Below are 23,759 nucleotides of genomic sequence, written 5' to 3' on the forward strand. Positions count from 1 at the left end.
ACTGACGACATGACATAAATGGCAATATCCATTAAAAGAAAAGTCATGAAATTTCTAAGTTCAAATAATAGTACTGTTGTGGTAAAGGAAAACTAACGAGCCTAATATGATTTAATAAATGATAAAAAAAAGAAATACCTGCAATAATTCTTAATAAATCCAATATGTTTAATTATTGACATGGTAAAAAATGAACAAACTATAGCCTAATATAGCTAATGTTGTATTAATGATATTGAGGACACAGTAAAATAAAACTATAAAGTCACTGCCAATTAACCTGCAGTAATTCCTAATACATTTTCAGTTTTAAGAAATGACCCAGTCGCATGACAAAAATGTAAATATTCACAATAATGGCAATAAAATCATGAAATTACTTCAAATCCATTTCTATGCTCAAATAATAGCGTTGTTAAACGTAAACTAGCCGAATATGATTTCAATTTTTAATAAGTGTATCCAATATACGTCTAGATGATGGACAGATAACTAGACGGTTATCGTGAGTGTATGCTGTCCTCTCCACGTGTTCCTTCCGCTCGCGCTGATGCCGCGGATCTTCCGGCGCCTTGCGTCATTTTTAGTCAAACAGAGTCATACTAGTCAAGTGTGTCTTTTGAAGATGTAGTTTCACTCACAGTTTTCTCTACCTTTCCCTGTGTCCTCTTGGGACTGACGAATCCGCTCTCCATCATTCATTATCACACCAGTGTGTGTGTGTGTGTGTCCTGTAGAGACGCTCACACACACTTGCGCCGGTGCAGAGACACAGGACAGGTAAGAATTCTTTCGAAATCAACTTAATTGTGCTTTTAAAACGAAACATGGGTCGACGAGGCAGTCAGATATAATTGGAGATAGTGTCTTACCGTGACGCTCATCTGTTTGAAGCGCGTGACATCCTTCACCTGCAGCTTATAAACAAGTGTCGGACAAACAACTTTAAAAAAAGACCTAGCTTCGCGTTCATTTCTCGCCATTGCCATAACGTAGATGTCCATCCCATCAGCTTGTGAAACGGTGAATTATCTGCTGACTCTTAATTGATCAGCGAGGACAGATGACCTTGTTCATGATAACAGTGCATCTGGCGCGTGACGATTATTATATACTCGAGATTATATATGGGCTCTGTGAGATATTTAAATATTATTTTTCTTGCGGCACACTGATTCTTGAGACAAAACCAAATTAATTGAAACGGTTATAATTTATTAGTAGGTGTATAGGCTATAATAATATTTTGTATTAATGTGTTTAATGCTCAGAATCATTGACTTCTTTGGATGAAATCTCCTGCTTTCTCAATTTTCTCACAATATTTGTGTAAGCACTCAGTAGGCTATTTGTATCAAAATCATCTGATACAAAAATATGTCCAATATTAATTATTAATAATGATGACAAGTCCAGCTTTCACTGAAATGAGTGCATGGAAAGTAGGCCTACGGGATGGTTTCAAACTAAATTGTCTCTACCATTAGACACATGTCTTGACAAACTAATTTTGCATGTACTGCAGAAATATTTCAGGATGTAAAACTGACAAACAATTGAGAAAAAGTTTAAATTATGATTGTGAGCAAGAAAATATAAGCACAATTTGTTAAAATTACATATAAATAGAAAGATATTTATAGAGAAAACCCTCCAGAGCCTGTGACCTTATTTAACTCATATCAGGTGAAAAATGCCAGGTGTCATTTTTTTGTAGGCATTAGTCTTTTTAATGACCTTTTGTGACAATGACAAACAATAGTGAAGCACAAACTAATTCATTAAACAGCAGAAGTGTAAAAGGTAACAAATGCCATCAACGAATAAATATTGTTTTATTTTGTGAGTATATTTTTTCACTTGGCTCCGTTCAGCCATAGTTATAATTTGTCAACATTATGCATTTTTAATGATGACCTGTTTTCATTACCTTAATACAGCGTGAGCAGATGAGCTCTTATATTACCTCACTGCATTGAACTGCATGAAAAACTGTTTTCCATTTAGCTTTTCATTGATTGACTTATATATATATATATATATATTCATGTGACATCTGTGTTGCACACCGTTGTAAAATAAAATATATATCAGCTATAAACATAACAGTTCCTCAGTTTTGTCAATTTTTGATTTTGATATGAATAGTTGCAAATTCTGTGTAGCATGTGTATATCTGCATGTTTAGACTGGCCATGTTTGCTAAACTCTGTTAGGAATGTTTATAGCATTTTCTAATATATAACTCATGTACTTGAGAATGCATTCTGTCTTCTCACCAAAGATCTGTCCTCTGAGCTATTATTCTGCAACAGATGGAGAAAGAGGCATCATTGCTAATGCTATGTGATGGCCATTATCCTTAGCACTTTCTTTAAAGATTGCCCTATCGATCAGAGTCCTGCTTATTTAAGGAAATATTCCGGAATGTTAAAAAGAAAGAATGGAAATGTTTGGAAGGGGGGTGTTGGGACTGAAAGTTGTTGCCAAGCAACAGGAAAGTAGATCAGGACATAGGGGAGGGTTTAAAGTTGTCATTAGAAGAAAAGGATTGATCTTAGCTGATTGTAGTTCACTGATGTCAGCAGTGACGTCTCCGGAAAGGAAGAGAGCAAGAGGGGACAGGTACATAGTGGGGACGTTCAGCCCTGGCTACTGTCCAAGGCTCTTCACACACTCAGCCGTCCACTGCAGACAGCAACAGTCTCTGTCTTTGACCGTGGGAGAAGGCAGAGGAGTGTGAAGGACACACAAACCCAGGTCTCTCGTCTTACTCTGCATTCACAGCATCTATTTTCTGGTTTAGTCACCCTTTCCATTTTGTCCTTCATGCTTTTTCCTCCATTTATCAAAGGAATGTTCTGGGTTCAATATAAGCTAAGCTCAATGAACAGCATTTGTGGTTTAGGTCAATGACATGATGCTCTTTTTTTATGTACTAATGTATTCAACAATACGTTAAAAATGCATAAATCAAAAATTAAGATGATACAACTCCTGATAATGATTTTTAAGAAGTCTCTTTAAAAGAATAAAATGTGTTAAATGAATGTTGTTTGATATATAACTTTATTATTATTTCTTAAGGGGAAAAGATAATGCTTCACCACATACTAATATTTGAAAACCCAAAACCAAAGTACCCACATAAAACAGGAAAGGGTATCATAGAGAGGACCCCTGCAGACCCTCATGACTGTGTGAAGGTCAATAATATCAGATCATTTTAATTTTTACAAAGCAAATTTTGTTCAGAATTTAAAATGTCATGTTGAGCGACTTATAAATTACTCTATTTATAAATGAGTAAATCATGATATTTGTGAAAAAACTTTTACTGTGATATATTTAAAATAAACCTTTTTATTTCATATTTATTTTTTATAATACTTAATGACATTTATTCGAGGTGTAAAGCAAATATGTTAATACTTTTTACTTGATGGTTATACCACATTACATTTACAGTCATTAAATTTAAATTTGCCATAGAATGGAAAACTGTCTTTACCTTGGCATAGTTGAATAACTATGCCAAGGTAAAGACAAGGTATAACACTGTGCATGGAAATGACATACACTGAGCCTCAAACACCATTGTTTCCTCCTTATGTAAATCTCGTGAATAAAAAAGACCACTGAAAATAGGCGAATCAGAACATAACACCGACTGTGTCGTAAGAGACAGGATCACTAATAGTTACGCCCCCAACATTTGCATATACCCGCCCATGATCTAGGCCAGCCACCAGCAGAACCATCAGAAGTTCTGCGAATAATTTACAGATCCTGAGCACCACTGACCAGCATCTGATCTTGTAAAATGTGTGGTAAGTGCTGCCGCCTCATAGTATAAACAGAGTTCATGCGATCGCGAAACTGAAAGTAAAACGTGATTGTGCGTTCCAAAGCAGTTTCAGTGCCCAGCATATTAATAGCGACTCCCTGATGCCCGCATTTTATTTACAGTATAATTACCCAACGATATAACTGCGCAAGAAAGTATTGAAATATATATTTTCCCCGTGTTTTCTTCCTGTGAGCTACTGAAATGAGCCGTGCTGTGAAACAGCCAATCAGAGCAGAGCTCAACATTGAGCCGTGCTGTGAAACAGCCAATCAGAGCAGAGCTCAACATTGAGCCGCACTGTGAAACAGCCAATCAGAGCAGAGCTCAACATTATTATCCATGACCCTTCCAAATAAGCCAATAACAGACCGTTTAATTCTGGGGAGAAATATTAGGGTTGTAAATGGACATGTAAAACTGTTTCTGGAGAATTTTTGTCCTTACCTAAGCCACATACCTTCTATGTAGATATCAGTGAACAATTTAAAATATTGTATCAATGCATTCTATGGCACCTTTAAAAATATATATATTTTTCTTTATTGTGGACACTAAAAAGAGTGTCTTTGACCACTTTAATATTGGCTACCAGCAAAAAACTTGCATTGAACCTGGAACATTTCTTGAACACCTCCATGGCTGTCTGTATTGTCTTCGCAGGTAAATGGATCCAGTGCAGCCCATTCAGAGCTGCCCAATGCCCGAAGAACATACTGGAGTTCTAGGACTCCACAAACCACCAGTCCCAGGCCTGCTTGGAAACCCTTGCAAAATGGCTGTATCCTCACACTGCCAGGTGGTCATGACTGGAAACCCACCAGTGTTGGGACAGACCCTGGCACTGCAGACAATCCCAGACGTTCAGCAGAGAACCAGACCAGACTCCACCGCACAATCCACAAAATGCATCAGCATCAGTCGACCCAGGCCTACGGCACTGGGCACCAAGACGTCAATCAAAGTCTCCAGACCCACTGAGCCTCCACTGCAGGTTAAAGCTACGGGAACTCCCAACTTCCTGTCACACTCTCCAACTGAAACACCATTGCCTTATTGCAGCCCCCAAAACCCGCTGAGCCCCACTTCTCAACTTGGTTTCAACCCCCCATCCATTTCCCCAACACTTCCAAGCCCTCCATCACAGCCCGTCCGTGCTAACACACACCATAACCTAATCGCCAGACCAATCCCCAGCCCTCCGTCTAACCCCGTTCCTCAATTGATTCCAAGTCCCGAAGCACATGTACCAAAGACAGGAGACACTACTGAGAAGAAGCTGAACAAGTCCATCAGCGAAGAGGGGGATTTCAGGTGAGACTTGTTATATACCTTGTCAATAATCGTACAACAGTTAGGTTTGGTACCTTGAATCTGGTTGAGCATCTATCAAAAAATGCCAGATTGCCAATGTAAAAGTGCAATAGTACTGAGACTTTTCACTGTTTGTTTGTGCACTGGTGAGAAAGTTTTTTTTAGTTGATCTTTCATTTTGTTACATTTTGCCAGTAGGTTGCGACAATGACTGTCTTCATGACTGAGTCATGGAGTCATTCATTCCATTGATTCATACAAAAACGCTGATTTTCATTCAAGAACAAAACAAGTAACTGTCTTTAGCCCTGTCCCAGATGGAACCCTAGGCCCTTTTGGTCTTCCTCTAAGTCCACAATTTAGTGACATGATGTTGCTTTGACTGTCAGGTAGAGGTCTGCTGCAAAACTTGTCTCAGTGCATCAAGGGTGCATAGTGGCCTCAAAGGGGCCCTTGTGAACACCCTTCTGAAACTATAAAGGTGCCATAGAATGGAAAACTGTCTTTACCTTGGCATAGTTGAATAATAAGAGTTCAGTACATGGAAATGACATAGAGTGAGCCTCAAACACCATTGTTTCCTCCTTATGTAAATCTCGTGAATAAAAAAGGCCACTGAAAAACAGGCGAATCAGAACATGATACCAACTGTGACGTAACAGTCGGATCACTAATAGTTACGCCCCCAACATTTGCATATACCCGCCCATGATCTCGGCCAGCTGCCAGCTGAACCATCAGAAGTTCTGCAGGTATTGTGCAGAAATACGAGCAAGGACAACAGCGAAAATGGCAGATCATGGAAATAAATGTTATGTTCCAGGCTGTGCAGGGGATGTGAACTGCAGGGATGGGTTGGTGTCTGTATTCAGAAAGGCACGGAAAACAAATAACGCGTTCTAATAAAATAACATGAGCCACTAAAGGGACATGGTTAGCTCGTTGCTAGCTGTAGCCTGTTACAGTACATAAGATTTCACTAACCACATAAACAGAGTTAGGAGAGATGCTTGAGGATGATGGCGAATGATTTACAGATCCTGAGCACCACTGACAAGCATCTGATCTTGTATAATGTGTGGTAAGTTCTGCCGCTCCATAGTATAAACAGAGTTTGTGCGATCGCGAATCTCGAAACTGAAAGTAAAACGCGATCGACTCCTTTGTCTGTTTTAAGTTTTTATATCATATTTCTTTTTTGTTATCTTTTAATCCATAAGTAGTTTATTATTTAAAGGTATTTTGTATGTTTTGTACATACTGTTCTTTTGTGTTGGTTTTGTACGTACTGTAATCTTTTTTTGTTTATTGCAAAAAAAAAAGAAAAGAAAAGTAAAACGTGATCGTGCGTTCCAAAGCAGTTTCAGTGCCCAGCATATTAATAGCGGCTCGCTGATGCCCGCATTTTATTTACAGTATAATTACCCAACGATATAACTGCGCAAGAAAGTTTTGAAATATATATTTTCCCAGCCAATCAGAGCAGAGCTCAACATTATTATTCATGACCCTTCCAAATAAGCCAACAGGCCGTTGCATTCTGGGGAGAAATATTAGGGTTGTAAATGGACATGTAAAACTGTTTCTGGATCATTTTTGCCCTTACCTAAGCCACATACCTTCTATATAGATATCAGAGAACAGTTTAAAATATTGTATGCATTCTATGGCACCTTTAAATGACATATGGGATCTTCTGAACGTAATGGACAAGTGTATGCCGTGGCCATTGTAAGTCCACAAGTTTGCTAAAATGCTAACTCATTCATGAACAAAAGAAGTGGCTGACTTTATGAGCAAATTATTGAATTATTCACACAACCAAATCGCTCTAAAACACTGATCATTCACCAACAAAATTAGTCATTGAATTATTAATTCAACTGGTTTATTAAAAATTATTCCTCATTCATGTTTTTTAAATTTTTCTCAGTCCCAATGATATGATATGATTTGACTGCAGTCACTCAGTCATTGGGCTTCTGCTGGGTTCGCTTATAACCACTGGCCTGAGGATCAGCATCCCATTAGCTGACTCAACATCTCAAATCTTATGTGATTTTGCATTTGCTGATGAAAAACTCGGAATCAGAACAGGACAATCAGGTCTTCAGCACTTGGAGAAGCTTATTGGTCACTATCATTGCCATGAAAGTCCGCCCTAGTGACAACCTCAGATTTCAAACTTGCTAGATGTGGTCCGAGGGTTGCTGGGGTCATTAACTTATCATGGAGTTGAGTTAGCACATGCTGAGAAATCAGCTAGTGGTATGCCAGCATAATAAACCTAAAGAACGCATACCAGCAGAGCTTAGATTTTCTCATCCCCTAAATCAGCATAATATCTCTCTCAGAGCCTGGTGACAGAATGGACACGGTAGCGTTGAGCTGGCAGCATTCCTAGACACGAATGTGCCCCTGGATCCTTTAGCCTGTCATCTTTGACAACATAGACAGAACCCTTATAATGTGTAATGCTGTTTACTCATCGTGCATGTGCTCTAATTAGTTAAAAGCATTCAGCATGTTTTGGAAGCTATTAAATACAGCAGGTGACATTTATCCCAGGCTTTTTGATTTGAGCAATTTTGATGACTCATATTACCATGACGTAATGCAAAGGAGAATATGACCATAGATTTAAAACTACAGCCCTGATCCAAAACCTAGTGCAGCACCACATATATCCACCATAAATAAGAGTAACTGTGAGAGAAATGCCAATCATAAATTATATATGTATAATAGCTGCATATGTAGGAAATATATAACAATCGTTTCATGCAATTTATTAAAACATTTACATTAAGTGCACAGTATGCTTTATTCCTTTTAGAGTGCATATTGTCACATGGAATGTAGGCTCTGGTATACCACCTGATGACATCACTTCCTTGTTTGGACCTGGGGTTGAAAATGGGAGCACTGACATGGTGGTTGTCGGGTAAGAATGTGTTACACTGTTCAATTTTATACATTCCATTATAGTTGCTGAATTAATTAACCTTCCACTGCATTCTCTGTGTGCTCTGTCAGTGTTTTCTCATTTCCAAGTCATTTTTGCCATCTCCTGTTTGTCCTTGTTTTAATGGTATTCCTTGTCTCCTCAGTCTGTCTTTTTTTTCCTGCTTCTGTTCTTTTATCTCTTTTTAGACTGCAGGAAGTAAACTCTATGATAAACAAGCGGCTCAAAGATGCTCTCTTCATAGACCAGTGGAGTGAGCTCTGCATGGACACACTCAGTCGTTTTGGATACGTGTTGGTCAGTATGAAATCAAATGCATATCAGGCTTAAAAGGACAGTTCACCAAAGAAAAATAAAGGAAATTCTGTCACCAATTACACACCCTCACATTAACGGTCACCAAAACTGTTTGGATACCAGAATTAAAAAAAAAAAATTTTTTTTAAATCTGTATTGCACAGAAGAAATAAATCATGTTCCTATGTGGTTATTAAAATGTTCTGATTGGTTCTTAGCTTGCTGCTATGCAGTTGCTGGCGTGTTTTGTATGGTTGTGAGGGTGTTGCTAGGAGGTTTCTGGGGTTTATCCACAAAGTTTATCCACTGACCAGCAAAGAAACAGATGAGACTGAACCATGACAAGCTTTTGGTGATGCAGCAAAAATAAACACCCCCACTGACAAGCCCTTGTGTGAAGCAGTTAAGAGATACATACAACTACAATTAACAAAAAAATTGCTTAGAACTGATACACATCTTGATGCATATAGCCAATGATATGATACATTAAAGATACATATGAAGCACCTACCGATGCGATACGATTCACCCCTTTTACGATGCAGTGTGATCCGATTTCGATTCGAATCAACACCATGCAATTTAATGCAATGTGATGCAATGAAAAAAAAGATGCTATGCAATTCAATATGGTACAGATAGCTTGCTTTTATTTCTTTGGTTCAGACAGACAGCAAATCATAAATTAACTTAAGTGCCTTCTGACTTCTAACGCCTTGGTCTCTGTAGTGTTGTGATACGTCATGTTCACATAGCAGCAGTGGTAATGAGAGAATGCGCTTGAGAATCAGTTTAGAGAGGATATATCAATCTACATATAAAATATTGGTCACATATTATTGGTCCCTTTCTAAATAATAAAAGTATAGTAAATAAAGTAAATAATAAAAGCGCATCTACTAATAATTATATATATAAAATAAACAATTTTTTACCAATGCAAATATGTTATAAACGATGCATCAATGTATCCCATGCACACTTTTATAAATTAAGGCATCGCATCGTTAACTTTTATGCCGATGCACCGATGCGAATTGGGGAATCTTATCATCCCTAGAGCACATGTGTCCAGCAGCTGTTTTTGTGCATGCCATCAAACAAAGTGTACGTGTAAACGGTTAAGACAAAGTATACCTCGGTTTTGATTTAAAAAATAAAATAAAATGTTTTTGCACTTGTTTAAACTGGAGTTGTGTGTATATCAGCATTATATTCATCCAAAAATGAAAATGTACTCTCTAAGATATGGAGAAATTTTGCATTACATCACTTGCTCACCAATGGATCCTCTGCAGTGAATGGGTGCCGTCAGGATGAGAGCCCAAACAGCTGATAAAAAACATCACAGTAATCTACAACATTCTATCAATTAACATCTTAACTGATAAACTGCAAATACAGTATTAAGATGTTTTTAAATTCAAACCATTGCTTGATCCATATTTTTGCTTTCTACAGTGAAAAAGCCATCTCATCTGAATCAGCAGAGAAATATGCACAGATCAAGCAATATTTATAAGCAAAAAAAGGACAACAGGGGACAAACTTTTTCACTTATGAATTATGAACTAGTATTTTGGCCAGACGTGACAGTTTAAAGTTCAAACGCCTGAAGTTTAAACGATGGATTTCTTATAAGCACACAGCTTTTACTTAACGACTGGAGTGGTGTGGATTACTGTGATGTTTTTATCAACTGTTTGGACCCATTCACTGCAGAGGATCCATTGGTGAGCAAATGAGGTAATATTAAATCTTTTCAAATCTATTCCGATGAAGAAACAAAAGAAGGCCTGAGGGAAGATTATTCTTTAACAGCCTTACCTACGTGAGTCAACCTGAACATCTGTTGTTGCATCTTCAGGAGTTGTTTGTTATTCTGTTTCAGTTTCTTTTTTTTGTCTAAAAACATTAAAATCTTTTCTGTTAAAAACGGGCGGTGGCAGTGTTGCCACTTTGTGGACAAACTACAGTACACTTGTAATATGCTGATGATCAAATTTACATCACATGCACTGTATGCAAACACTAGCGTATGTGTAAAAACTGAAGTATATTTTTGGATTTGGTTCGTTTAAATCTTAATAAAGATGTATGCTTTACTAAACCGCACTAATGAGGAGTTCAGCTTGAAATGTGTTTATTTCTGTCTAGGTGGCATCTCAGAGGATGCAGGGGGTTTTCTTACTGGTGTTTTCCAAATTCTGCCACCTTCCCTTCCTCAGAGGAGTACAAACCCAAAGCACTCGCACTGGGTTGGGAGGCTACTGGGTGAGTCAAACAAGAAAAGACCTCTGGGAAAGAGTGTCTAATATCTAAATGCTTATGTGATCAGTGATTGTTGTGCTGTATTAGTACTTTAATGTCAAACATCAAATATCTGCATAATGTCACGACTCCCGCTGTGTGATCACTTTGATGATTACAGAAAAAGCGAAGTCAAAGGGAGAGCATGGAAATGAGACTGCGAGCATGTTTTTGTGTATGTGACGGTGAGTGAGTGTGTGTGTGTGTGTTGTTGTCTGCATGGCTCCAGGCTCATTCTGCAGTCTCCTTTGAGTAGGGCACAGTAGAACACGCAGCAGCTCTGTTTCTGATCTGTCTTCTAGTGCACAAACACACACACACATCAGGTTCATCTCTGTTTCAGTCTAATGCAGACTGAACACACACACACACAGCAGCTCTCAGTTCTCCCTAGTGCATTACCCAGAGAGACAGAGCGCAACCCGTGGGAACTGCAGCACCAGCGCTGCTAATAAACTGCAAGTCTCTGCACAGCCCATTTCACCCTTGACTGCACAGCACACCTGTCCTTCTCAGCACAGCGTTTAAAGGGATAGTTCGCTCACAAATGAAAATATGATCATTATTTGGTCATTTGCTCATATTGTTTCAACAATAGTTCAGAGTGGCAATGTCTGTCAAGCTCCAAAAAGGACATGCAGGCAGATTGATTCCAGTGACTTGAATATGTTTACCGAAAAGATTTGTTTATTGATTCATTCAGTAACTCAGTAAAATGTACATTCAGTAACTCTTTTTGCAATTGTTACCCAGTAGGTGGCGACAAGCAGGTGTTAAGAGTGAGTCATTGAATAGTTTACTCAACAAGTAACACAGAATCTTTCGAGTGAAATGAGTTTAATTATCCTTTATTAAAATGTACATGACTAAAAGGCTCCAGAAAATATATTTGAGCATCATCAGTATTAGTTACAACAAAGCATATCTACAATTTTTCCTCCCTTTTTTAAACTGTGTGGCATAACTTTTATCAAGATGCTATAGAAAAAAGACAATAAAAGCTTGAAATAAATATGAAGTATTAGGTGTTAAAAAATAAAGTTTTTACATCATTTTAAATGTAAGATTGAATTACATGCCAAATTGAACAAACAACATGTCCCCCTCAATCAGTCAGCAGTGTAATAGATTTAGTTTAGTAATTTTGTTTTTGTCATTTTTATTTTTTATAGCTTTAATTTTATTTGATTTTAGTAATTGTAAGATTTAAACGTATTTATTTCAGTTAGTTGCCAAGGCAACATTTTAATTTTTGAAGTGTTTCATCTAATTTTTTTTTTTTTTTTTTTTTTTCAATTTTCAGCTTTATTTCAATTTAATTGTATTACTTTATTAATTGTTTTAATAGATTATTAATAGTTTTATTTAATAATGCTTGTCATTCAGTCAAGTGTTGAGTCTTGATCACAAACCAGATTTATCCCAGTTTATTCTCCAATCAACTGAATGTTTGTTCTTTATTGGAGTTGAACAGCTGTGGTCGCTATAAACTGTTATCGTATGGAAAAGAGCTGCATGGAAATTAAAAATGTTCCGTTTGATTCCATGGGGGATAATGTCTTCCCATTATCCTCTGGCTCTATATGTTTGTCTCAGGGCAATAAAGGGGGCGTAAGTGCACGCATGATGGTTTTTGGACACCCTGTGTGCTTCCTCAACTGCCACCTGCCGGCTCACATGCGTAATCTGGAGCAGCGGATGGAGGACTTTGAAAGCATCCTGCAGCAGCAGCAGTTCGAGGGCAGCACGGCTGTGGGTGTGCTGGATCACGGGTGGGTACCTGGATACTATTAATAATGCTACACTATGTAACATGGCAGTTTTTAAAACCTAAAACTGCAAGAAAGTTGAAGAAGAACATTGTTTTGGTTTGACGTGTATGCAGTTTTCCTGCCAAATCTGTCCCAACAGCACTAAAATATGAAGTGTTATTAAATGAAGAGGTATTTTTCTTATTCTCTTTCTTATTAATATTTTTTTTTATTAAAAATGTACATAGTGTAGCTTTAAATCTTTCACATAATGTTCTATCAGCCAGTTATCATCGAAAAATAGACAGATGTACTTTGTACAATTTACACGTTGTACTTTGACCTGTTGAGTTCACTGGAAATTATGGCATTCTCCACAGTGTGGTGTTCTGGTTCGGTGATCTGAACTTCCGAATCGAAGGTTATGACATTCACGTGGTGAAAAGTGCAATTGAGAATGACAAACTGCCTCTGCTGTGGGAAAAAGATCAGGTAAAAGAGCTATAATGTCACAGGTTGCTTGGAGACCATCATAGCCCTAGTGAAAAAGAAGTGCACGTAATTGTATTAAATGTGCACTTGTAGTGTACTTCAAATCTTTAAAGTATATATTTTTTAAAACTGTATTTGCTGATTATATATTAAGGGAAAAATTAAGACATTAAATGACATTTAATGACATTCATTTTTATGTCCTAGACAGTATATTTAGTTCATAAATGCTTGTCATTTCACTCAGCAGTACACTTTAACCATTTTTTTTTAAGACAATAGAAGTTGCATATAAAGATGTACTGAAGTCCTACAAAGTGGAGCAAAACACAGTTCAGCTAATTGCTTTTAATGTACAGTTAAACTATAATACATTTTCATTTAATTAACATGCAAAAAGTGTCTAAAAACATTACATTTAGTTAACTATATTCTTTTAATATGTAAATGATTTCCATAATAAGTACTTCAAAAGTATGCTTCTTTTACACAAGGGAGGCCCTGTTCCAAATGCGGAAATTTTCACAGATGATGTGGTTATACAGTGTTCAAGAACACCCTTTTGGAAAATTAACATAGAACGAGGCCTCAGATCCACATCTTGTGTGCCATTTGGAACAGGGCCATAAAGGAAACTGATTGCACAGGTGCATGCGATTTCAAGGGTATGTACAGATCTGACTGTTGAAGCAATGTTGAACATATCAGGTAAGCTGAGAAAATTGTCCTTGTCTCAATCACATAACACCAGATGTCTTTATACAGATCTTGGCAATACTGTTTTTTTCATTGTTACCACTAGAGGTCAGTGTACTACATGTATAAACAAACCGGCCAGATTCAGCTTTTCAGTGCATGTTGAGATTTCTGCTAGATGGGGTTGTTGTTAAAAAGATAAAGTGAAATAACATTTTGTCTTTTTGTTCTGTCTTTGTCGCAGCTCAACATGGCGAAAAAAAGTGAATCCGTTCTTGAGGGGTTTATAGAAGGACCCCTCAATTTCCCGCCAACTTACAAGTTTGATGTGGGGACACATACTTATGACACAAGGTCTGTTATGCTTTTTTACATGAGTCTTTCTGTTTCTCTGGACTCTCGTTTAAACCTGGCTTCCTTTCCTAGTGCAAAAAAGAGAAAGCCTGCATGGACGGATCGCATCTTGTGGCGTCTGCGCAGGACGGGCTCCCCCGTACCGTCCCATAATTCTGCACTACAGCGGGGTTTGACCTCATGGCTGGGCGGCACCACCAGAGTTTCCCAGCACTTCTACCGCAGTCATATGGGCTTCACTATTAGTGATCACAAGCCGGTGTCCGCCCTCTTCTCTTTGCATGTGAGTCTAAAACTGGGGGGAAAGACACTGGATAGTCTGTGAGCAGCGCTGTATGTATTTCAGGCCTGCCATGTGAGGTATCTGTTATCGTGACACTTCGACATTTACGAGTTAAAAAAGTTCCTTGTGACCAAACAAATTCAAATGATTTTCTCACTGATTTTTTTGTTTGTTTGTTTACTGAAGATCTCTATAAGGCAGTAAATGTTATTGATTATGTCTAAATGATATATATATTTATTTCATTTTTATATCCAAGATTTTGTCCCATCTTCCTCTGTCCTGCTCAGTTTCCCTTTAAGGTGAACTTACCATTGGTGACACTGGAAGTGGAGAAGGAATGGACCAAGTTCTCTGATGCTACAGTTAAACTCTCAATGGCCCATGGCTTTCAGAGGAGTTCATGGGACTGGGTGGGATTGTACAAGGTAATAAATAAAGGCCATTTTCACATAAAACTACTTTTAACATTAATTTCATTACAGCTCTGGCTGTCCACAACTTACTTTTTTTCACAAATTACACACATTATATAATTATAATAATTACACAATCACAATGGCATTATAATAGGTGTAATTAACTCTATCAATCTTATTAAAGGTAAAGTGTGCATTTGTATGCTCCACTTTCTCAACAATAATACTATTTTAGACATTTTTCCCAGACATTCTCCCTACCTACTATTGGTCAATGACTAGATAGTCCCGCCCCCAAACTCACACAATTGGTTGAGCCAGTGTTGCTATGCTGGTCAAGTCAGGAAAATTGAACAATCAGAGCAGTGTTGTGAAAGAACCACAGAAGCATAGCCTTTTCTATTCAAGGAAATTAACCTATACACGACTTGTAGTTATTTTTGCATATTTTTTTATCATAGAAAAAAATATATACATTTAACAGCACAGTAAATTCACAAAATATATTATAAATTATTTTGATAAATGTGAAGTGCCCGCGGTGTAATTATTATGGAAGCTTGTTTCCACCACATGATGCAAATAATAATAATAATAATAATAGTAATAAAAGGTATTTGTAATCTTTTCCCAAAGTTCAGAATTTATATCTCACAATTCTGTCTTGTTTCAGTATTGCGAGATATAAACTCACAATTCTTAGAACAAAGGTAAATAAAAAAAGATAAATTGCAAGAAATATTCATGCACTGAGAAGCTAAATGACTACAGTGTCTATATTTTGTTTTGTTTTTCTTTTGCTTAAAACAAGAAAAATTATATTGTTTTGCCTTTGATTCAAGATTATTTTTCTTAAACCATTGGCAGATACTTTTCTTGTTTTAAGCAAAAAATTAAATGTTGTTTATTTTTTCAGAAACAAGATTTAATATCTTAAGTCATTTTACTTCTCAAGTAAAAGCATCTTGATTCAAGACTGTTTAGATATTTATACAAGAAAACAAGTGTCGTAGTGTATCTCATAATTGTGACTTTTTGTGAGTTTACATCTTAAGTTTAGTTAGTTTATAGTTGGACTTGTCTGATGTGTTAGAATTTGTTCTCCCATGGTGGGAACAGGTTACCATAAATTATACTGTTTTGTAGCGTAATTGTCAGATATAATCTCAGGTAGTTTTAGTCAATGCTTAAACAAAGCAACAATATCAAACAAACAGAAAAGCATTGAAAGAGACTTGTGTATTAGTTGAAAACTATGCCATGAGTTATGTTTATCCGACACTTAACTATGTGAACTGATCAGTTGCATAATGCTTGCTTTCACTTTCATTTACATCTAAGAGTTGATAGATTGTATGAAGACACTGTTTAGCTTTCAACGTGACCAGGATGTACCTGTTTGTTATCTATACAGAAATGTTCAGTATGATGTATATTCACATCCTATTATACACTGCAGATATTTGACTCTTTCATTTTTAGTTCAAAATATTTGAAAATACTGCTGTTTTTGATTTAATGAGCAATTTTCAGTCTCTGATTAAATTCCTTTAAATGCTGATTAAAAACACCTCCAGCCACCAACCAAATCTGCACCTTAAATTAAATGATTTAAATACTCATTTTACTTTGTTTTAGGTGGGATTTAAGCACCACAAGGATTACGCTGCATATGTATGGGCCAAATCTGAGCATTCGACACAGGTAGGACGTGGCATTTGTTAGTCGTGTGCGTAAGCTGTGATGAGATCTGAAAGATACTAGCAGCCTGACCCTGAACTTTACGTCTCTCTGTGTGCACTGAACAATGATTTAATCCCAAAATCAAATCATTCCTGGATAATCTTGGATTGAAAGCTTTAAGATTAGGGAATGACCAAACAGTATTAATACTAACAAAGAAGATTTATTGAGTAGCCAGTGCTGACTATGATTATCCTTAATTTGTTGTTTTATTCATGACCTTCAGGTGACGTTTTCTGAGGAGGATCTGCCAAGAGACCCGGGAGAATATATTCTGGGGTATTACAGTAACAACACCAACAGCATCGTAGGAGTGACTGAACCATTTCAGGTTCACACTGCTCTCGCACAGCTACACTCTGATTCATATCAAATGCAAATATTAGTTTTGTTTGCACGCGCAGCTCAGTAGCTCTGAGCGTGTTGTAGGGCATGATGACTAGGTCATTGTACTCTGGCACTGCCATTGCCAACATTTGAAGTATTGATTGCAGTTTGATTTGTATTTGAGGCTGGACATTTACAAATTACTAACATAAAGACTAACATTTTGTCGTTTGAATATCAAATTAGATGTTAGATGCCACACAATGGAAATAAGACACAAAGTAATGCAGTTTGAAACACAATATTCCGCCGTTTCAAAGACGTTTTAGCAGTAGAACTGGTATTAGAATGAAATCAAAACCACTGTGGTAAAAATATTCACATTACACATTTCATACCTCCATACCATACACTCTTATAAAAAAATGGTGCTATATAGCACTAAAAGGGGTTCTTGGCTCGTAATCATAGGGGAACCACTTTTGGTGTTATATAGCACCATATCTTTAAAGGTGCTCTACAGCACCTTTGCCAAATGGTGCTATGTAGAACCATAAGAGGTGCCATATTGCATTGTATTTCTTCAACAAAAATGGTGCTTTAATTTGAGTCAAGACCAAGACCAGAAGAGGGTTTTAAGCCCTTGTCTAGCGATCCCAATGCTCCAAATAGCAATTAGACATCTCAAAGTATTTTTTTTATTTGTACATTTGCTGAGAGCAGTACCTTTTCTTACTCGCTTCTCGCGCTGACTCTCATCCGCAGCGCTCGCATAACAGGCGCTTCCACCAACGCACGATCCCAATACACATATACACAGATTTACAGTAGGCAAACATATTTAAGTATTCACGCAAACATAATCAGTTATGTCTTAAGTGAACGTTTAGGGAACTGTTTGGGGAAAACATCAGATGTGTAACATTATATCCATGCATTACAGTAGGTCTCAGGCCGTCTGTCTCATTAATGCTAATCAAACGATAAAAAAAGAGGCAATCACTCTCTGCTCTTGATTGAACTGCTTTTGTAGTTTTAATAATCAGTTTTTTTTGTAATGAACACACTTAAGTGATTTTTATATTTTACTATTTGTTTTTCTTACTTGAATGTTTAGATGTGAAATGAAAAAGTAATAGGCCTACACTACACGTGTTTCTTTGTGTCTGTTCTTATTTATAACAACAAATATAAAATAAAAATAGCTATATTGCAATTATTAATCTAGTAATGATTATTAAGTAAAGAAGTGGGGGAAAAGATGTAATGTTGCTAGATGAGTTTGCTTTGGAACCTTCAGAAAACTTTAAATCAGTTTTCCTCTAAATTTAATTTGCTGACTTTGTTGACTTCAAACAGGTCAGTCATTTTACGTCTGATTCCAACAAATCATACATCATAATCAAACCCATGACTTTGGTGTTGCTAGTGCCATGCTCAACTGTTTGAGGACTTTTCCTAACATAAAGCTATTATTTCTTTGGAAGACCACTTTTGTATGGACCACTTTTCACTTTTTTTTTCTTTATGGTTCTTTTGTGCCATTTTTGAAGCTTAAACTCTATTCATTGTAATTGAGAATGGAAACATGTTTTGAAAAGTCTCCATTTGTGTTTGGTGTAAGAAAGTCATGAGGATTTAGAAACACAAACAGGATTTTAACTTCTACATAACACTGAAATCTTTCAATACATGACTTGTATACAGAGCTGTGCACAAATTCATCAAAATGTATTTAAAATAAAAATACAAAATACTGTGTGGGAAAATGTATTAAATACAAATACTGTATTTTGAAAATGCACAAAATACATTTGAAATTGGCCATCCAGTGAAGTAACACTATTAAGGCCTGTTTACACCAAGAATGATAATTATAAAGGTAACTATATTAGTTTATTCTTAGATGAAACAATTGCATTGTATACTGTCACTTTAAATGCTCAAGCTCTTTAAAGCAGAAATGATTCCGATTGGCTGTCAATGTCTTTATCATTCATCATTTTTTGAGCTGTTATGGTTATAGTTGGTGGTGTGCTATCTGCTACTCACTTAGATTTAGGATGTACTCACGCTAGGGGATCTGATCCGTGCTTGAGCACGATTGACCCCCAAAGTCCAGTTCATTTCACAAGTGTGTCTGCTCTGTACCGTGTCCTGTGCGGTTCGTTTAACCATGCCCTGGCCCGCTTGAAGAGGTGGCTCGGGTGCGCTGCACATGTAGTGATCGCTAACCACGCCACGGAACAGTTAATTTACTATTTTTGTATGCGCTATTGTTATCGTTATGACCGCAAAACTTTATTACTTAATTTTGAGTACATTTAGATTTATAATGGGTCTGGTTCTCAGGTATTGTAGTTTGTGAGTAAAGCTGCAAATTTAACCTCAGTTGCCTCTCTAATAATCCTGTGATATCTATCTGTTAACGAAAGGAAAATCGTGCTTGGGCTTTAGTACAAGGCATGTGCCTAGTGAGAGTATACCCTTAGAACTACTTTTTTATTATTATCTTTATTATTAGCATTATAGTTATCTTTGTCTTGGGGTACACACTACACACGCACAGAAAGCTGCTTATTACTCATTTATCCATGTTTCTTTATCGCTCTGACGTGTCAATAGCTCCTGTCCACTTAAAGCTCCACAGATATATTTGCATACCATAGTGATATAGAAAAAGTTCAATTGATTTTCACTTTATCATCGCCGACATATGTATTGTCATATCTCCATAGCAAGCAGTAATGATTAAAGTTTAATGAACACATTTGACTAGCTAGTTGATAACTCAAAATCTGACCAACAAGACTGACTAGTGCTAATGCTATGTCCCCCTTGCTAGTGCTCTATTTTACCTGCTGGGACAGGAATGCTTTTTTTCCCACAAAAGTAAGATCACCTTGTTTTAATGTTAAAGTCATGCACATAGTAGTGCAATAACCATTTCAAGCATTTTGTATGGTTTATACACAGCAAAACAGCATGTATTTGTATTCATGTATTCAACAAGCGAACGGTAAAGATAGCACTGTGAATGATTATATAGTTGTCAACAAATGGGATGCTACTTTTTATTCAAAATTAAATATCTTAAAAATCTACGATTTTTGGCTTTAATAAGATTTTCCCAGGAAACCTGGCGTCCTCCACGATTCCTATTCTTTCCAACAGCAAAGCACTTGAATGTGAGATGCTTGTAATCAGGACTTCTGAAATTGGAAATAGGAAATTTTGATTGCACACGAAGGCAGTATTATTCCTTATTTCCTTACAGGAATCAGAAAATAATCCAAAGGAATCCAAAGTCATACAGCTGCAGCTCACATGCATGAAAGTGGCATGTTTGAACTATAGTTGATACACGAAATCAGCAGTCTAATAAAGAGGATGATTGGCAAAAAGTTTATGTATTTTGAAAATACAAAAATACTAAGATTTAATGTATTTAAATACAAAATACATGAGATTTTTTTCAAAGGTATTTGATTTTGTATTTCAAATACAAATTCAAAAATACGTATTTTAAATACAGGTCCTTTTCAAAAAATTTGCATATTGTGATAAAGTTCATTATTTTCTGTAATGTACTGATAAACATTAGACTTTCATATATTTTAGATTCATTACAACACAACTGAAGTAGTTCAAGACTTTTATTGTTTTAATATTGATGATTTTGGCATACAGCTCATGAAAACCCAAAATTCCTACGAGCTATTAACCTAATCATCTGAATCAACTAATTAACTCTAAACACCTGCAAAAGATTCCTGAGGCTTTTAAAAACTCCCAGCCTGGTTCATTACTCAAAACCGCAATCATGGGTAAGACTGCCGACCTGACTGCTGTCCAGAAGGCCATCATTGACACCCTCAAGCAAGAGGGTAAGACACAGAAAGACATTTCTGAACGAATAGGCTGTTCCCAGAGTGCTGTATCAAGGCACCTCAGTGGGAAGTCTGTGGGAAGGAAAAAGTGTGGCAGAAAACGCAGCACAACGAGAAGAGGTGACCGGACCCTGAGGAAGATTGTGGAGAAGGACCGATTCCAGACCTTGGGGGACCTGCGGAAGCAGTGGACTGAGTCTGGAGTAGAAACATCCAGAGCCACCGTGTACAGGCGTGTGCAGGAAATGGGCTACAGGTGCCGCATTCCCCAGGTCAAGCCACTTTTGAACCAGAAACAGCGGCAGAAGCGCCTGACCTGGGCTACAGAGATGCAGCACTGGACTGTTGCTCAGTGGTCCAAAGTAATTTTTTCGGATGAAAGCAAATTTTGCATGTCATTCGGAAATCAAGGTGCCAGAGTCTGGAGGAAGACTGGGGAGAGGGAAATGCCAAAATGCCTGAAGTCCAGTGTCAAGTACCCACAGTCAGTGATGCTGGTGTTGGTCCACTGTGTTTTATCAAGGGCAGGGTCAATGCAGCTAGCTATCAGGAGATTTTGGAGCACTTCATGCTTCCATCTGCTGAAAAGCTTTATGGAGATGAACATTTCATTTTTCAGCACGACCTGGCACCTGCTCACAGTGCCAAAACCACTGGTAAATGGTTTACTGACCATGGTATTACTGTGCTCAATTGGCCTGCCAACTCTCCTGACCTGAACCCCATAGAGAATCTGTGGGATATTGTGAAGAGAAAGTTGAGAGACGCAAGACCCAACACTCTGGATGAGCTTAAGGCCGCTATCGAAGCATCCTGGGCCTCCATAACACCTCAGCAGTGCCACAGGCTGATTGCCTCCATGCCACGCCGCATTGAAGCAGTCATTTCTGCAAAAGGATTCCCGACCAAGTATTGAGTGCATAACTGAACATAATTATTTGAAGGTTGACTTTTTTTTTTTGTATTAAAAACACTTTTCTTTTATTGGTCGGATGAAATATGCTAATTTTTTGAGATAGGAATTTTGGGTTTTCATGAGCTGTATGCCAAAATCATCAATATTAAAACAATAAAAGGCTTGAACTACTTCAGTTGTGTTGTAATGAATCTAAAATATATGAAAGTCTAATGTTTATCAGTACATTACAGAAAATAATGAACTTTATCACAATATGCTAATTTTTTGAAAAGGACCTGTACATGTATTTGAAATACTGCCCATCCCTGCTTGTACTGTATATATTCTTATACTTTTCATCCTCTTTGTTTTTCCTCACAGGTGCAGCTGCCCATGTCCACGCCGCCTGCACCAGCGTGTCGTTCGCGCTCTGACAGTTCTGACGTCAGCTCTGAAGATGACAGTACGCTGGTGCTGTTGGCCCCCAGCTCTCGTAGCCCCAGCCCTGGAAACCACAGCAGCAAACGGCATCACCAGAAGCGCCAGCGCAGCCGCAGCCCCGCCGTACCGGCACTCGCCGGGACGCCTCTTCCCTCCCTGCATTCTCTCAGCCTGTGCCCACGTCCCCGCGATGGCCCAGCACAAAGCTCCTCCCCGCGCTCTTCGGCCAACGCCAAGAAAGAGCGTCTGGTTTCTCCAGACACATTAACCTCGCCCTCCCTCAGTCCTCTCAGTCCACGGAGCCCAGTGTCCCCCGTCAGTGCTCCGGAGGCTCTGATAGCAGCCATTTTAGGAGAGCCCAGGCCTCCTCAGATAGGAAAAGCAGGCGATGTGATTCTCTGACCAATCCCCCCCTTCCCTGTCGCTTCATTACTAGACTTTAGCAGAAATCGTAATGCAACTACTTGAGAGAAACGGCCTGTTTCAGGTTGTCCTCTGGCGCCTTTCTGACCTACAGCTGTTTGTGCTCTCATGCCTTGTTGTGCTTAATCGCTTCACAAACTTATTCTCAGTTCTCAGTGATAGACTGTAAATGGTGACAGTACAAGAGTGTACATCAGCCTTATAGTGCAGGACAACCTGACCCAAGGTAAAACTGTCCTTTTACCATAGAATCAAAGCAAACAGTGATGTCAGCATTCATTTCAGCCTTTACTCTTAACTAGTCATTGACCGGGCTTTAATGGCCGATATCAAGAGTTTTATTGTGGAAAATTAAACAACATTATACTCAAAGTACTGTACTTTATCTACAAGAGAATATTAGAGGAAGTTTTCTCCTTTCCTTTTTAAAGTCGATAATCCTATTTATTGATTTAACTATGGTGTATTTAATTATTTTAATTTAGAAAACCACCGGTTGAGAACCGCTGTTGATAGACTGTAAATCTACAGTGGGGTCCAAAAGTCTGAGACCACATTTAAAATCTGGATTCAAAATCTAACTTAATATATATAAATAAGTGTGTGTGTGTGTGTGTGTGTGTGTGTGTGTGTATGTGTATAAATTAGAAAATAGAAGCACTTTTACTTTTTAATGCATAAAATTAATGAAAGCGATACTAAAGACAATTATAATGTTACAAAAGATTTCTGTTCAAAAAATGCTGCTCTTTTGAACTATTCCTCAAAGAATCCTGAGAAAATGTACCAGTTTCCACATCTTTAACACCGTTAATAATCAGAAATGTTTCGTGAGAAGCAAATCAGTATATTAGGTTGATTTCTGAAGGATCATGTGACACTGAAAACTGACCACAAACCTTGGAATGGTCAGTGTATGAGACAAAAGCACCATTGTTTAATAAACATAGTTTGCTAGTCAAATCATAGCCTGTTTGCTGACAGCAAATAAGTCAAATGTACATGATTTTATAGGAAAATATATTTATTCAAAATTCTAAACAAATTGACAAAATAAAATATTTCAGAATTCATTCAGCACAGGTAATTAGGCACAGACAACTCAAGAAGGTCAAATGTCATCCTATTAATTAATACATCGGTCTATCACTGTGTTTAACAACTGATGTCATCATAAATGGGTCTAGTAGTATATGAGTACACATATGCCAGGTTTGGCACATATTATAAGACCACCAACCCAGATTTTAGAAGTTACTCATTAACACCCATCATGCTTTGCTGAAGTTTTGTCAAGCCAACAACC

The 23,759-nt window shown here is 37.5% G+C and overlaps 1 protein-coding gene across 1 annotated transcript; it reads left to right on the forward strand.

Annotated features, from left to right (window-relative positions):
* Window positions 1–4,514: 4,514 nt before the first annotated feature.
* On the forward strand, window positions 4,515–23,483 carry LOC306864056 (inositol polyphosphate 5-phosphatase K-like; the record flags this gene model as incomplete). Its single annotated transcript, XM_079407758.1, has 12 exons — window positions 4,515–5,161; window positions 7,998–8,105; window positions 8,315–8,423; window positions 10,584–10,700; window positions 12,333–12,508; window positions 12,868–12,979; window positions 13,920–14,029; window positions 14,102–14,312; window positions 14,603–14,740; window positions 16,370–16,435; window positions 16,701–16,805; window positions 21,971–23,483. The coding sequence occupies 12 exons, from the start codon at window positions 4,515–4,517 to the stop codon at window positions 22,430–22,432; spliced, it is 2,361 nt and encodes a 786-aa protein (XP_079263884.1). The 3' UTR covers window positions 22,433–23,483.
* Between the last annotated feature and the right edge of the window lie 276 nt (window positions 23,484–23,759).

The sequence above is a fragment of the Barbus barbus genome (genome assembly GCF_936440315.1).
Source record: "Barbus barbus genome assembly, chromosome: 45".
Lineage (NCBI taxonomy): Eukaryota > Metazoa > Chordata > Actinopteri > Cypriniformes > Cyprinidae > Barbus > Barbus barbus.